Source organism: Saccoglossus kowalevskii, chromosome 18, assembly GCF_978046115.1.
Source record: "Saccoglossus kowalevskii chromosome 18, keSacKowa6.1, whole genome shotgun sequence".
Classification (NCBI taxonomy): domain Eukaryota; kingdom Metazoa; phylum Hemichordata; class Enteropneusta; family Harrimaniidae; genus Saccoglossus; species Saccoglossus kowalevskii.
Window position 1 is genome coordinate 28,614,320 of NC_140658.1, and position 17,398 is coordinate 28,631,717.

At 33.5% G+C, this 17,398-nt stretch overlaps 1 protein-coding gene across 1 annotated transcript in view; it reads right to left on the reverse strand.

Moving 5' to 3' along the window:
- LOC100375426 (WASH complex subunit 5-like) overlaps nt 1-17,398 on the reverse strand; it is a 33,548-nt gene that overhangs the window by 14,379 nt on the left and 1,771 nt on the right. Inside the window, exons 2-17 of the mRNA XM_078010016.2 lie at nt 15,036-15,142; nt 12,896-12,980; nt 11,535-11,635; nt 9,005-9,124; nt 7,796-7,868; nt 6,830-6,982; nt 6,569-6,682; nt 6,246-6,417; nt 5,677-5,801; nt 4,811-4,940; nt 3,991-4,103; nt 3,435-3,601; nt 2,894-2,969; nt 2,050-2,301; nt 1,390-1,470; nt 498-599 (exon numbers count right to left, since the gene is read on the reverse strand). Of these exons, the coding sequence (XP_077866142.2) occupies nt 498-599; nt 1,390-1,470; nt 2,050-2,301; nt 2,894-2,969; nt 3,435-3,601; nt 3,991-4,103; nt 4,811-4,940; nt 5,677-5,801; nt 6,246-6,417; nt 6,569-6,682; nt 6,830-6,982; nt 7,796-7,868; nt 9,005-9,124; nt 11,535-11,635; nt 12,896-12,980; nt 15,036-15,142 (1,971 nt within the window). The remainder of the gene's footprint in view (nt 1-497; nt 600-1,389; nt 1,471-2,049; nt 2,302-2,893; nt 2,970-3,434; nt 3,602-3,990; nt 4,104-4,810; nt 4,941-5,676; nt 5,802-6,245; nt 6,418-6,568; nt 6,683-6,829; nt 6,983-7,795; nt 7,869-9,004; nt 9,125-11,534; nt 11,636-12,895; nt 12,981-15,035; nt 15,143-17,398) is intronic.

A 17,398-nucleotide genomic window follows, 5' to 3' on the forward strand; every position in this document is an offset into this window, starting at 1 on the left:
TAAAAACAATAACAGTTAGGTAAGACAAAACAGAAGAATGACAGTTTAATAGGCACACCAATGACAGTTTGGTAAAACAGTTAGGCAATATATTTCAAAACAATAACAGTTAGGCAAGATAGTTCAAAACAATAACAGTTAGGCAAGATAGTTCAAAACAATAACAGTTAGGCAAGATAGTTCAAAACAATAACAGTTAGGCAAGATAGTTCAAAACAATAACAGTTAGGCAATATATTTCAAAACAATAACAGTTAGGCAAGATAGTTCAAAACAATAACAGTTAGGCAAGATAGTACAAAACAATAACATGATTGATGAAGTAAGATGACGACAGATAACCAATTCTGACAAGTTTGAATTCACTTGGTGCAATTTAAGTTCCAGCTGGTGATGTCATGAACCAAATTGAAACAAGTCAACATAATCAAAACACAATCTGACACCTGAATATGATAAGGACTAGTTGATTGTTATTGTCTGTAAATGTTTCTTACCTTTGCTTTAGGGTTAAATATGAGACCTTCATGCAAAGCTCTCGCTACTTGGCGTACCAATTCCTTGCGTATACCGTCCTCCAAAAGCTGTTTAGGATCAATCTGAAGATGAATAAAGTCATAATATTAAAATGAAGTCATAATATTAAAATGAAGACATAATATTATATGCTTCCTTATAGTGAACACTTCACTATAACAAACTCAATGTAATATGTGCTTCACTATAGTGAGCACTTCACTATAAAAACCAATGTATTATGTACTTTATTATAGTGAACACTTCACTATAACAAACCCAATGTATTATGTGCTTCATTTTAGTGAACACTCACTATAACAAACCCAGCGTATTATGTGCTTCATTATAGTGAACACTTCACTATAACAAACCCAATGCATTATGTGCTTCATTATAGTGAACACTTCACTATAACAAACCCAATGTATTATGTGCTTCATTATAGTGAACACTTCACTATAACAAACCCAATGTAATATGTACTTTATTATAGTGAACACTTCACTATAACAAACCCAATGTATTATGTGCTTCATTATAGTGAACACTTCACTATAACAAACCCAATACATTATGTGCTTCATTATAGTGAACACTTCACTATAACACCCAATGTATTATGTGCTTCATTATAGTGAACACTTCACTATAACACCCAATGTATTATGTACTTCATTATAGTGAATACTTGACTATAAAAAACCCAATGCAATATGTGCTTCATTATAATGAACACTTCACTATAACAAAGAGTTTGCTTTTGTTACAACAAGGATACAGTGTATTACCATTACTCTCAATGTATAAGATTAATAAAAATGTTCATTATCAAACTAATCAAATTATAGTTGCGTGCAATGATATATTTACCTTTATTATGCCAACCAGTGTTGTTTTCATCATCAGTATACCTTCTGTAAACACTGATATTGAATGGGTTAACTTAGCAACCTGAATATACAAAAATAACGTAAAATTATCAGCAAGATGTAATTTCTCCATTACAACTGTGTTTCCATGACAACTGGGAAAAATAGCTTTACCTAGCTAAATAGATTCAAGCGTTCACAATTTGCTATCCTAACATAAGAGATGTCAAATTGTTTCTGATTGGTTCAAACATAATTCAGTACTGTTAAAGTGACACTGTATCCCAGTATCTGTAGACATGACAGAACTACAAAATCTTACATAGCAACCATTTGAACAATGATGATGTAATACACAAATCTTGATTTTTAAAAATTGTTTTACATAAATAGAGACTCAAATTTGAATTGCTTTAAAATATGACTTTATTTTGGAACTTTTTAATAATTCAGTTGTGTTATATTTCTTGTGTGCTTTCTTTCTGAAATGTACATTTCAACATTGCTGGACTCCCTGGTAGAAGGGCTTATATCTAAGAGATTATCAACGATGAATAAAGCATATTATTATTATTAAAGACCAAAAAAAGAACAGACAATAATTGAACAATAGAACCTAAAGAGACCTAAAGAAATATCTCACCCATACAACCATGCTTACCTCATATCGCTGATCTAGCTGTGCGAACTCTCGTAGTTTTTCTTTCTCTAATCTTGTTGGCACCTCTTTGATACTGTGCGTCTGCAGACGGATGATCTGGGCTAATAATCCAAACATGGTTTCTGGGATAATCTGCAGCACTTTTCGTACATAGGAGACAAGTTCACCTGAATAGTACTGGGACACGCTGACCAGATCCCCACTACCAGCTTGGTTGATTCTCAGTAGAGGAAGATCGAGAGCAGACGCCAACTAAACGAAAGAAACATAAACCACATTGATAATTTACCGGTATGCCAAACAAATACACCATTCTACATTTAATATTGTCAATCATCAAATAATATAAGAAAATATCTAGTGTAAAAAAACTGTACAAATATTTATAGAAGTGCGGTGTCGGTATTGAGCAGGAATTATACTATGTTTACTTCATGAAAGTACATTATCGCTACAAGTTGTAATTTGCAGGAATGTTTACCTTACAGAAGTATGGTGTCACCATGGGGCACGAGTAATAAGATTTTTATGTAATAGTACATTCTCGTTAGCGTACGCTACTTACAGGAATACTGTATTGCAAACATTTTAAAATCTTTTTTACATAATGCTTGCAATTTGCTTATCATAATGTTAAAACAGGGGAGTCGTCACCTGCACATGTGTCAGATGGCCATAGCATGTCATTGTTTACAAACAAGCGTTTACCCATGAGCCTTTGTGTTTTTAGCGTGTGTTGTTATCGTCGCATGGGACTCAATTCCCACGCGTGCGGAGGTGACAACCCTCTCACTTTAATGCAAGTTACATTATGATAAATAATGGATATGATAAGTTAACTTACCTTTAAGAATGTAGCTCTCAGTTTGATGACTAAAGACGGTTCCCGTTTTATTCCTTCTTGCATGTATCGAGTATAACTGAAATAAACAAACATATTTCTAATACATGACTGAACAAACCTGCCTATACTGTTGACCAGTGGGTGAAGAGAAATAAAATCATCAGCTCAACCATGCCAGTATTCAAAATATCACCTCATGTGATTTTGTTTACGTCCATCTCCTTAGTCAATTTAAGTCAATAATTCAACCTAACATAGATGTATCTTGATTTTCGAACAACATAATTGGACACAATGGAAATTTTAGGGGATACTAAGATCATCATTGTATAGTTGAATTTTACAATGGCATGATGTTCCATAATGAAACAGGGAGAAATTAAAAATTCATATTCATATCATTCAAACTTTTCCCAAATTGATGGTCTAGGATGCAGAGTTTGAAGTTCATATAACCTCTGCTGGATCAACCAGTGTTCCCCACTCACTTCGGCATGAGCCAATGACAAGAGCCAGAAGATGTCACATGATTTATACCCACCTATCAATGAGCTCCCATGCATAATGCACATCAGCTACTATCTGGATTTGTATCAAAACTTCTTCTTTGATGTTAATGGTACGCAGCATCTGGTGCAGGAATCTACGAGTTTCGGCAAGAAACTGACGAACTTGCAAATTGCTTTCTAGTTGATGGAACTCTTGAACCTAGAATGGAGAGAGGGTTTAGAGAGAGAGGGTTAGATATAAATTTAATGTAGGATACTTGGAATTGAATATGCAAGTTTTGTGTAAAAATACACTGAATACTGTTATAGAAATGAGTCAACACTGATGATAACAAAATTGTGATACATGCACAACAACCGACTAAAATTACATGTAAATTTGTCTAAATGTTTTGAGATATACATTAAATAATAATAGTGTAAAAATACAAAATTTAATTTTTTGGATTTTGTATTTTGAAAAATTGTCTGATGGTATTTGTGATGGCATGAACCAACAATAATGAAAGTATGGTAAACATGACAAACACTTTTCAACTCTGACCTCAAGACTTGAGAAAGTGAACAGTTTGAATGTTTGTGAATTACCTCCTCCAGTGCCTGGATAAGCTGAACTATCTTCCTACCAGCAGAGGTGGAGTCATCATAATTCAATGATGTAATCTGTTTAGCCATCTCCGCAAACCATGCCTGCAAATTTTCTGAAAAATCAAACAAACAAGATTCTAATCAGTGCTCCCGTGCGACTACTGCACAATTCATCAACCACAGTCATTGAAAATTTTCAACAGATGTTCTTTCAAGTTGTTACATTTTTCTACAGTTATTGACAATTACAACAAACTCTACCCCACCACACTCACTCCATTCTGATGTCAACATTATTTTAATATGATAGCAACATTCAATAGTGGTAATCTTTATTTCTTGCTTAGAGACATTTCCTCATTTAAAAAAAAAAAAAATGGATAAAAATGCAAAATGATGCTTTTAATTTTAGCAATTGTGCCCCTCAAAGAGTTACTAACGGTAATAGTTACATAAAGCATTCATTATTTACAACTGAACATGTAGATATTTAAACAAATACATATAATGGATTCATATACCAAACGACAATTTAATCTGTTCAAAAGTTTTAGAAAATTTGTGATATCAATAGAATTGTTCTGTGAAGAAAAAAAGCATAGCATTTCAGCAAATTCATAAATGTTTTCAGAACACCTAGAGTTTATTTGAATACAGAATGCATGATTTCAAAAATAAAAAAAATAAAAATATTTTTCAGGTTGTTGAACTTTTCCCCGTATCCATAGTAATCTATATTACATTTCAATGCCTAAATAATTGAAATGTGAACTGCATACTTTTGTACAGAGTAACCATAGTAACCAGGATTCTCACTTACCATTTTTCTCTACCCTGGTTAAGGGTTTGCTACCAGAGTAGACTTCTGATAATTCAGCCATTCTTTCTGATCCCTCTTTCTTGTAAGCTTCCCACTTATCTTTCTTATTGTCCAACATATGTCTGAACATCTGTTGCATTGTGGGAAGATTTAAAATATAATTAAAACTAATTATAATACAGTTGAATGCACAATTCCTGATTCCTGAATTACCATCAGACGCAATTTCATTCTTTTTGCGTATGCATAATCTCCCTAAAAACAGGCAGGGGTAGGACAAAAATAAAATAATTAAAAGAACAATGGATAGGCAACCCCAGAAGAAGTCAGCGGTATATTTGACACAGATCTTAAAAGATAGCGAAGTGAGTGTTAGGTTTCAATTACCAAAATACCTCAAAAAAATGAAAATATTACGCTATAGCCAAAGATAATTTGTGTGCAAATTGTCAGAGACTGATATGAGTTAGTTGAATGATGACAGCATTTTTATAAAAATACAATTAGGCAAATTCATACAAATAAACGGCAATATGAAATGAGTTCCACATGCTTGTCAATCAAACTGGTTCAAAGCAATGGTATCTCTGAATGACATGGCTGCTTGATGGTAACCATGGAAATGATTGAGTATGAAATCAGAACGAAGCAAGGAAATCGCCATAGTCAGGAATGCAAAAACACAAACGAAGAAAAAAAGTAGTTTTTGAAAATTTATTTGCATTTATATAATGGTTGTTTTGTGATTTTGTGGTCGACTCTCCTAACTTCAGTTGCAAACCCTTATTATCATAAACTTTTAATTAAAATGATCAAATATTATAACAAGAATCAGACGATGAAAATTTGTCTTAAATATTTCTTACCTCCTTCAGCTGTAGTTCAAACTGCCCGGTATTCAAGAGGAGCGTAAACAAGACTTGTGGATTGAATTTACTATCTAATAACACCTGCTCCTTCAACTGACGGCATCTTTTATTGTTATCCCAAGCTGATAGGAAGCGATAAATTCAGTGATTATCAGTGGCATAGTAAAATACTACTTAAGATCATGGTGGAATCAATCACTACTGTAAACATTTTTCACTGGAATTAATTTTTGCTGAAAAGAAATTTTGGACGTTTTGCATAAAATATATTGTCACTGATTTTTGAGGTGTTAAATGTAAAATATAGGAAAACAGGTATTTTCACTGATTCAGCGAAGAATAAATTTAAAGTACTTTACAGTAGCCACGGACGCAATGGGAGGCCAAAGTCATAATAATAAAAATTCATTTTTACAATGTTTTTTTTTTTCATAGAGGCCACAATAACTTAAGGAGAGTTACAGTATTATGACTTCCTGCTAAAAACAGGAGTTTTTATTTATGAGTTTGTAGAGGGCGTAATAAACAGGAGTTTCTATTTAAGAAATGATAGAGGGCATCCTTACCTCCTTCAGCAGTGTGTAGCATCAACCACCGAATTGTAACGTTACATTCCCGAAGACAGTTCATCAACTTTGGGATGTTATCTAAAACATACTCTTCAGTTAATGTACCTTCTTGCAAGTAACGCTTCACAAGGTCATTTAGTTTGGGAACTTTAGTGGCATATCGAGCAGCCTAAAACGAGAATACACACTACAATTAAAATACAGACAAACTACTAACCAATTCTCTGACATTACTGAGGTCTAATGTATTATTGAAGGCAGTTCTTACTGTTTTATACGGATGGGCGTACGTGCTAACATCAAATGAACACATCACTTACCAATTCTCTGACATTACTGAGGTCTAGTGTATTATTGAGGGCAGTTCTTGCTGCTTTATATGGCTCCCAAGCATCCATCAAGTTCACTGGTATACCCATGTATATACTGGTTACCTAGACAACAAAATATATAATGACATTGAAATGTAAACCCTTGCCTGAAATTTACTATCAATTTCAAATTTGTTTGTATAAATCGATGCATTGTACAAGTTGCTTTCTAGCTCAGAGAAAGTAATTCATAAATCAAAAATGACTTGCCCAGTTATCCGGGAAATGTTTGTCTACTATTTCTCTCATCTTTGCCTGCTGTTGGTGAAGGATCTCTGGTGCAAAGTACAGAATGACATACAACATAGATGCCTGGGTAGCCAATGCTGTGCTACGATGCTCAGGAAAAGGATATGCAGAGATCTGAACAAAAACCAGAGTAACATAGGGGGTCATTTGAATTGTATTGAAACACACACTCATGCTCAATAAAAATGTAAAATGAAAAAACAAATATGGCCCAGAAAAAAATATTGAATATTCAGCATTCTGGTGTCCTGCAACAAATTACAAATTATCATGTTTTGTCATAAAAAATCAATCAAAATAAGACAATTTTTAAATGAATTTAAAAATATGTTCTTCTGGGCATAAAAAAATACAATACTCATTTGATTAATTAAATAATTATTTAATTAATTAAAATTATTTAAGAACTGCTAATTACTGAGATGCAGCTTAGAAAAAAGAGTTATTATTGTAATAAAAAATACAGAATGCTGTAGAGAATCTCATAAGGTCAGGTATCAAGGCTCCATTATATATGTTTCCTATTTCTTAGTCAGAGCCCATTTTTTTCAATGTTTTATTTAGATAATACTGAACCAAATGATCAGTGGTGTCTATTGAATGCTCAAATGTTAGAATGTTATACATGATTGCAAACAGCTCCTCTACAACTGGGAAATGGATTTTAAGAAAACCCAAACCATTTCCCAGAATAATAGAAGCCACATAAATTGAGAACCAAGAATTCATCATTTTTCTTGTGTAGATGCTCCTTTAGAAGTGGCATCCCCTGTTGCATTGTATCCTTTTAATAGCATTCATGGGAAACAGATTTAACAGAATATGTCAAGTTACATAAGGTATAACCATGTGTTGCTCATTGGGTTAATTTTAGCTGAGTGATACATGGAGTAAAAAACAACATAGAATAATATTCTGTGTGTTTACCTGGTTATAAATGTCATCTGACCTCAGTCGTCCAATCAGCATGCTTACAAATTGTCTGTTTATCGGAACTCTCCTATAAATGGTGGGAAAAAAGTAAATGAAAACTGAATTAACCATACAGAAGAGAAAGAACCACTACTTTGAAAAACAAAGCAAAAACTGAACATACAAAATATCCAAAGTAAGAAACCACCACAAAAATAAAAGGTCTCAACAGATTGAAGTCCTATTTTTGCATCTATACAATTCAATTATTTTTCTGATCTCACCTTCAACTTGTACTCAGACAGTACAATACTCTCACTGTACTGCCTGAGGGCATACTTTGCGGTATCCTTGTGATACCCTTATTATTATACATATTTTTCTCCCAAGGATACATCATGGGAATGTCAAAATCCAAAATGTTCAGAACAGATTTAGAGAACTTCTTTGTGTGGTTTTATTATAAGAAGACACTTATGCCCGTAATCGTATTTCCTAATATGGTAGGTTGCAAATACCCAGTGCAATACCACAAAATTACGGCATGCTGTAACTTATGGTATTAGAATAAAACCCAAGCTCAACATGGAATTCAGGGTGATACTTTTTCAGAATTATCACTCTACGTGTACTAGTGTTTTTAAAAAACCATGGCTCTTTGTACGTTCAGAGAATACGTTCAGAGAATTGAAACTTTTTGTGGTGTATTTCTTGAATGATAAGCATATTTGGCGGGTTATCTCCCGGAGATAATAACTGAGCAATATTTCATAACCTTGCGAGCTGTTTGTGATATACACAATGCATGTCAAATACATTGTTTATATGAAATTCACACTGCACGGCAACCACACAAAATAACCATTTTTGATCCACATTTTCTCGATTAAAGATATGACTAACATTCCATGTACTGTGGTTTAACTCTTTGAACCTTGACCCTTTAATCTGAATGCCAAAGCAAACTTACGTCACAATTCACTAAATATATCTGCACACTTTTCTCAATACTTTTTTTGAAAATTTGGAATAAGACCTATATCCACTTGAGAATTACTTATATTAAGCCCAAAATCATCAATGACATAGTGTGCAAATTATTGCACCAACATTTTAGCAAGATTACTGGGTTGAATTTGAAGCACAAATCTTCTGTCTGATAGACACTACAATTTTTATATAAAGATATTCATTGAAAAAAAAAACATTTAAGAAGAAACTTACAGGAAGTAACTCTCCGGATAGTTTGGTGGTCGCCGGGAACCTGGAATTGAGGAGTAACCTGTACTACGCAGCAATTTACAAACATCATCAATATTTGAGTCAACAGATGCTTGAGCAGCACTGGAACAAAACAGATATTGAAAAGTAAGCAAATATTCTCAATATGTAACACAAATGATATAATTTTGTATATTCTAATCATATGTATTTTCATGATGAATGGCTTCATAGTTGGTACTCTCAAAATAAAGAGAGACAGTTTGTAGAATAATTAAGTGCTACAGTTTTTTTTGTTACACCACATGAAATTGTATCCTTTTATTAATTTGCGCTTTAACTTTTTATTAAAAAAACAAAACAAAACATGTTGTAAAATGCGACATCCTCTGATTTATGCATCACAACACCTCGTACCAATGATGATTTTACAAAATGTAAACTTCAATCTTTTTCACTCAAAACATAAACATAACAAGAATGTAACAATTAAAAAAGTGTTTCTAAACGATGTATATAAAACATTACTTCAGTCCTCGCAGATGGAATTAGAAATCATCACTCAACTTGAATGAAGTCAGGCCATGTTATAGAAAGGTTGAAAGTTACAATTTATGGATGCCATGAGTGATCTGAAGTGTGAATTTAGGTATTTGATTGGATAGCTGCATGACCATGTATCATAAGATTACAGGATTGAGGAACTTCTCAGTTGTGTATTTTTTAATTTCTGATTGCATCTAAATAATTAATTATTCCAACAAAACTCACATTACATTTTGGGGGGTGTCCATCACAGGTATTACATGAATGTCACAGTATTATTTTGAACATATTTGCATAATTTCTAAAAAATCGAAACGTCACTGACAGTGTGTGGAATACTCCCTAAACCTACCAATGCTGATTTGTATCCTATTAATTCATTCTCTTGACATCATTTTTTTAAACCATTTTTATGGTATCTATTCGTTTATGCGGCACCTAAAGATCAAATATAATTTTAATATTTGTTTATGGCATCAAAAACATAAAAGCTTGCAAAAGTTTTATGCAAGACAGATTTCATGAGCTAGTGGTTTGACAAGGCTTATCTAGAGTGCTACTATATGTTGGTACAGGAAGTGCGCCCTCAAACAGCAATATATTTGCATATTTGCCTTTATTTAGAGACCAAAATAATAATAATTAGCATTCAGTTCATGAAACAATTTTTAATTTCCACAAGTCAAACTTATTTTGATTTTGATCAATTTGAATTAATGTGTTTTTGTAATGGCTCATTATTTTCTGGACAAATATTATATCAAATGTAGGAGTTTGAAAGAATAATCCAACCTCCTTTTTTATAAAGACCATTTTAATGAAGTGGTCACTATACACAGATGAGAAACCAGATTAGTTTTCCATATTTTCAATAACATGGCCATTCCTGTTTAAACATATTTGAGGTATATAAATGTACCAAAATGAGCCAAGTACAGGTGAAAAGTACGGGTCGTACTTTTCAGAAAATAGCGAGTACGGGTGATATTTGAAGTAAGTACGGGTGATATTTGTAGCGAGTACGGGTGACATTTGTAGCGAGTATGGATGATATTTGTAGCGAGTATGGGTGGTATTTGTAGCGAGTACATGGAGGTAATTTCGCAAGTACGAGTGATAAAATGTAGCGAGTATGGGGGAGGGGTTTGATGGTAAAATATAGCGAGTACGGGGTGAGGGTATTGCAGGGTAAAATGTACGGGATTTATACAACAATTACGGGTGCAACAAAACACGCCAGTGAGAAAGAAAATATCAGTGGTACCGAAACTAGTTCAATCTAACGTACCGAAACTAGTTCCACCTTACAAAAACTAAATGGGTATGTGAAGCAGCCATGTTCAATTAATTATATAGTTTCGGTTCGTTAGATTGAACTAGTTTCAGTTCGTACCACTGATATTTTCTTTATCAATGGAGTGTTTTGCTGCACCCGTTATTGTTGTATAAATCCTGTACATTTTTACCCTGCAATACCCCCACCCCGTACTCGCTATATTTTACCACCAAACCCCTCCCCCATACTCGCTACATTTTATCACTCGTACTTGCTAAATTACCTCCACGTACTCGCTACAAATACCACCCATATTCGCTACAAATATCACCCGTACTCGCTACAAATGTCACCCGTACTCAATACAAATGTCACCCGTACTCGCTACAAATATAACCCGTACTCGCTACAAATATCACCCGTACTCGCTATTTTCTGAAAAGTACGACCCGTACTTTTCACCCATACTTGGCTCATTTTGGTACATTTATATATATGCATATTTGGACAAAAGCATTTGTTTTGGGGATTTGAAGCATGTATTTCTGAACTGGATCTAGCTATGTAAAGTGACACAGGGTATTGTCACATGTGAAATTCATAGTGAATGTGCATCCATCCTGACATTAAAGAAATTACTATGTTGTAACCTTCACCTTCATAAAACAATGGTCACCTTCGGACCTGGGGATGTATATGATTACATCTTACCTGTATCTATGGTAGGAAACTAACATTCTTTCTCTGATGACACCTTCAATTCTCATGTCTATTACTAATAACATTACACCATATAAAAACAATGCTTCACACTACAAATAAATAAACACAGAATTACACTATGAGTACACCACATGCTGTACTAGTTAACATACCATACTGGACTGCATTAGTGCCCATGTCTGGCCAAGCGCCCACCCCCACTTTTGAGCAATTTTTATATGCAAGGTCACATTCAGCAAAGCGACCACCCCTTCAAAATGCCACTAATTTGAAACTTGGTCTTTGATCATTGCTTAACGAATAATGGTAATCATTTTTATATGATTTTCTGTTTCTGTTTTTGCATTGTAAAAGTCAATGATGACACAACTAATTTTGTAATTTTATTTTCCCTCAAATATGTAATACTCCCCTCAATCTGTCACATGATGAATTCAAATTTTCATTTGCACTCTTTCCCGAGAGAGTGCTCGGGTATGCGGCCATCCCTAAAAAAACATAATTTTGTGAGTTGAGGACACATTCATAGTGAGGCTCATCTGCATTTTTTTATCTTCAATATTTAGTACAATCTCTGTTAATGTTCTTGAACTATGTTCCAAACCTCATGGATTCAAATCTCTTCCTCATTTGTAAATTGTGAGTCTCATTTAAATAACATTTGAACACTTTTGTTTACTTTAGAGGCAGAAGTGCTACAGAAACCTGTTACTGAATGCAAACGTTCACACAGCATGAAACATTCTTTGTTGCTATTTAGGTTGTTATCTAAATTATCAGTACAAGAAAGAAAAGATGCAATAAAGTTATCGTGAGAATACTGCAAAGTATGCACTCAGGCAGTACAGGAATCCATCAACCTCCACTACAAATCATGTGCATACTTTGTCTTATTCTGTATATTAATAAGGTTATCATGAGAATACTGCAAAGTATGAACTCGGGCAGTACAGGAATCCATCAACCTCCACTACAAATCATGTGCATACGTTGTCTTATTCTGTATAATAATAAGGTTATTATGAGAATACTGCAAAGTATGTATTCAGGGAATACTAGTACACAAAGGCATCAACCTCTGCAACACATTAATCCATATGATTACTGTACTGACTTCATATTTTTGGTAATCTCATAATAACCCCATAGTATTCGCAGTCAACTCAAAATTTATAATATGCATATTAGCACTAACAAATCTTTATGAAAAATTTCAGTAGCCTCATCATAATACAAGCCTAATTTCATCTATGCCGCCGTGGTGTCACTGTGACATCATCATAGCATCACTGTGGAATCACTGTGGTACCACTGTAGTGAATTTATTATTGTCCAAAATGGTCTCTCACCATGAGTTGTTTGCCATCTTCATTTAGCAGGACTGTTTCCAGAGTTTGCTGAATAAACACCCCTTCATAGAGATCTTCAAGAAATCTACAAAAATAACAAAGGATGTAAGTTTTATACTTTTATACATATTTTTGGATGTACATGTTACAACTTCTAAACCCCTTTTTAAAGTGCCAATGAGATGCCCACAAGTACGCCTGTCATTTTCGATCATTTGTGTCCCTCTGAAATATACATTTATGAATTTTGTTTTTTAAAATCTAAATCATATTTAAGTAAATTTGAGATATTTTTTGCCAAGCCCCTGTCTATCCTGGCTCAATCGACCGTTACCGCAAAAATATGAGGGAAAACCATACTCTTACACCATACTTCTACAATACTGCGTCATATAATTAATAATATATAAAAGTTATTTTCACAACAAATATATTTACAATGGTTACATGGGATGGGCCTCTCCTTACCCCGACATATATATGCAGCACTTCCATGTCGCCAACTTTTTTTACTTTCACTGTCTACAAATTTCTGAATTGTTTAATAATAGGTGTTGAATGGTGACATCTCTGTGATCAGATGACGTTCGTTTTAACTTGCTCTTGGTGCGTAATAATTCGTAGACTAAGCATCCAAACTCTAAAGACCTGAGGTAACTAAATTTTACGACCACGTAATTTTAATGCAATGTCATAGCTATTACAATCATGACAACTGAATCATACACCCCCCCGGTAGGTGCTTTAGATCATTGGTATTATAGAAATGTGAAGTTTGGTTGTATGTCAGTCTAATTCTTTTTAATAAATCAAACGCCATCATCCGCACGCTTGTTCTCTGAGCGTGTTCCATGGTTGCTATGTTACTGAACATGCTCACGACAGAAAGGAAGAGTCAATTTTACAGATGTTCATTTATGAGCCTATTTGCATCAGTTTTTCGTAAGTTGAATATACATGCTTGTACATGCACATAAAGCATGTACAATACAATAGGATATGGTAAATGATATTTTGTCCTTATTCCTTTTCAATGTACAAATGTAAAGCATATTTTTTATTTTCTATACTCTATGAAAAGTTTGTGAGCTTTCAAAGTAACGTTGGATTTCTACAATGCAAAATCAACACGTTTGGAACAAAACTGAAGCTGGTATAGTAAAATAAACTAAATTATTTCTGCAGACTGGAAGTTAATCCATGTTGTTTCACCCCCCCCCCCCCCCCCCCACACACACACACACACACACATGGTAGTTATTTAAGCAACCGGGGAATTTAAGGATAAAATAAGTCTATTGCATATACTTTAATATACAACCTGTCAAGGTATTGTGGAACGGTGTTGGTCAGATAAGGCTAAGCGGATCAAAAATTAATGGAAGCAGTAAATAAATATGTAAATATGCATAAAAAAAAAATTTTTATTTCAACAAAATAAATTTTCCCAAGAAACATTTTAAGTCATTTGATTACACGACAATGAAAAAATTTCACAGGTGATTTTATTGATATTATCAAAGATTTATCAGATATGCTTTATGATCATGCAAGTGGTGTCATTACAATGAAGATCTTGCGAGAAATGAAGAAAAGTCACTGGTTTGTGTTTGTCAGGCTGTTTTCCTAGTGTCATTACTTATTCATAAAGTATAAATTAAGGAGGTATGAACCAAATTCAAGAGTATTCTCTGATGCTATTGGCTAGAAAATAAGTATGTAGTAGGAACATGTAAATCACAATTATTTTGCAATTGGCATCATAGAATGCAATGTATGCTTGGAAAGTTTTGATTATGTAAACAGAAATGAGTTATGTATCTATTCAATGGGGCAAAAATACATATTACACAATCTGAAAATTTGTAAAGACACTACAAAGACACTACCGGTAATCATTTCTTTGAGACTCATTTACAAAAGTATCTCTGGAATTGTGTTTGGCTTACAATTTTATGAACATCTCACAATTTATGCGACTTCAAATGAGACCTCCATTGCCCTTTATTTTATAAAACCTTGACTAACAAAGTGTACCTTAGATATAGAAACTGAGAAATATTATTTTGTATCAGACTTTTATCAGACATTTATTAAAATTAATCAGAAAACCATAACAACAGATATCTTCGGTTCTTACCTATTAAGATCTGTGATATATTTGTGCACACTTTCAAAGGCAAGATAAAATCTTGTTAATATTTCAATATTGTTTTCACGAAATTCTTCATCTAAGTCTTGTAGATCCTGGAAATAAATGCAAGAAGAAACAAGACTGAGTCACTAACATTTTGCGCTACATAATTCCCATTGGGTGCTGATAGAAATAAAAAAAATATATTTGAAAAAAATTATGGCGGTAAAAATTAATTTTTCATTCAATATTGCCACAGTAAATAGCGATGAAAGCCTGATCACAACAACCAGCGAACCATGTATATACTAAAAATTGTAATTCTTCTATTACAATACAAAATCATAACATGCAACATGTTTTAGATCAGAAACTCAATCAAGAAAGAGAGCAGTATAAAATTATGTTCTTTCACACAGAGAATTATAGAAGTATATAAATGGTTCATGCAGACAAATAGACCAAATGTTTAATCATGAATAAGACTGTTGCATCTGTGTTTAATTTCTCCCATTCAACATTTTACAAAAAAAAAACATGTTGTGCACTTTTGCATACTGGAGTGCTGGGAAAGACTTCTGGCGAGTATGAATTGATGTCAAAGTGTACCACAGTATGCTTCATGGATAAATTTAACATGTGTTGTCATTGATACATGAATAATTAATTATCTATCTAAGCTTGCTATAAATCATAACAAAATAATAACACATTGTAGCGAGAATGTGAGGATTATTTTCTATTGGATTTTGGCATTACCGGGTAGTAGCCATACTGGTGCTTTTTCAACAGTTTGCTATATCTCTAACATGCAGAGCATCATGGATGGAGCACGAATAGGAATTTTTGATAATAGCTGAAGCCGTACCTGCACACGAATTTGTGACGTCACAAAATACATGACCTTCAATCAGGGTCGTTTCCTCGGTATATATGAATTGGTATATACAAATTACAATAAAGATACTTAAGACATTACACATAAATTAAAACAAATCATGTGACAATATAATGATAATAACGGTAATAAATCCTAGCTTAACAGTTGAACAGAACGATCATATAGTCAGTCGGGTCACGCCGAGGGTCACGCACTGTGTTGCAAAATGGCCGTGTGGTTGAAACTGGGTCATGGCGTGACGGGCGAGGAAGACATCATTAAACACTCTCAAAATCACAATAAAACGGGGAAGTGGTTGCATATTACGGCGTAGCCAACATGGGAAATAAAAAAACGCCCAATACAAACGACATGGGTTCGAATCACACTAGATACACACTCACCAGAACCGAAGCAATCAGAAACCAGCAATCGTTTTGGCTTTTCCGTTCAACTCATCGGAACACTGGAGTAGTTAGAAAAATGAACACCACTTAACGACCAATGTCGTGGCGTGGTACACAAGCGTGCCATCAAAATAAAACAAAATTAGCTTGAAAAGACAGTGGGTTCGAGTCCCGCTCAGAGCTACCGTAAAAACGTAAATCAAATAAACTGAAATCTCTCAAACCGTAAACAAGTAAACAAAGAACGTCGCAAAAAAATAATAAACCTCACAAAACTCCACCATACAAAACTGAATGAATAAATAAAATAAAATAATACATTACGTCTTAAACTGCACGACGCGCAATTTGTTCAACAGTTTCCAGATTGTGACAAGAGATAAACAAAACCCAAGTCAAGGTAAGTTTTGTTAAAGTGTCGATGGCGTTCTCTATATTACGAAAACAATTCAGGCAACAGACGAATATCTTCTGTGGTGTTGTTGAATTTATACTGTGTCTGCGGAATTGTTGATTGAGGGTTCGAAGCCAGCAGTTAACATTTTGTTAGAAAGTTTCACAATTAAATCAAATATCCAATGATACCAGTATATTTATTTCATTATTTTAACAACTTGGAATGGTGGAAGTTGGTCAAACACAGTTCTTATACCTAAATAAGTATCAAATATTTGTCGACACATTTATTTTCTCAATTTAACAACCTTGTAGAGGTGGAAATTAATTAAACAACAGGTATTTACTCACAAATATAATGGTCAATATTTGTCCATACATTCATTCTGTTAATTTAAGAACTTGTAATTGTTGGAATTAATCAAATGAGAGTTGTCTACACCAAAATAAGTTTCAAATACTTGTCCATACATTTATTCTCTCAATTTAACAATTTGTAATGGTGTAAAATTATTAAATGAGAGTTGTCTACACCAAAATAAGTCTCAAATATTTGTCCACACATTTAGTCTCTCAATTTAACAACTTGTAATTGTGGGAATTAATCAAACGCGAGTTGTTTACACTAAAATAAGTCTAAAATATTTGTCCGCACATTTATTCTCTCAATTTAATAACTTGTAATT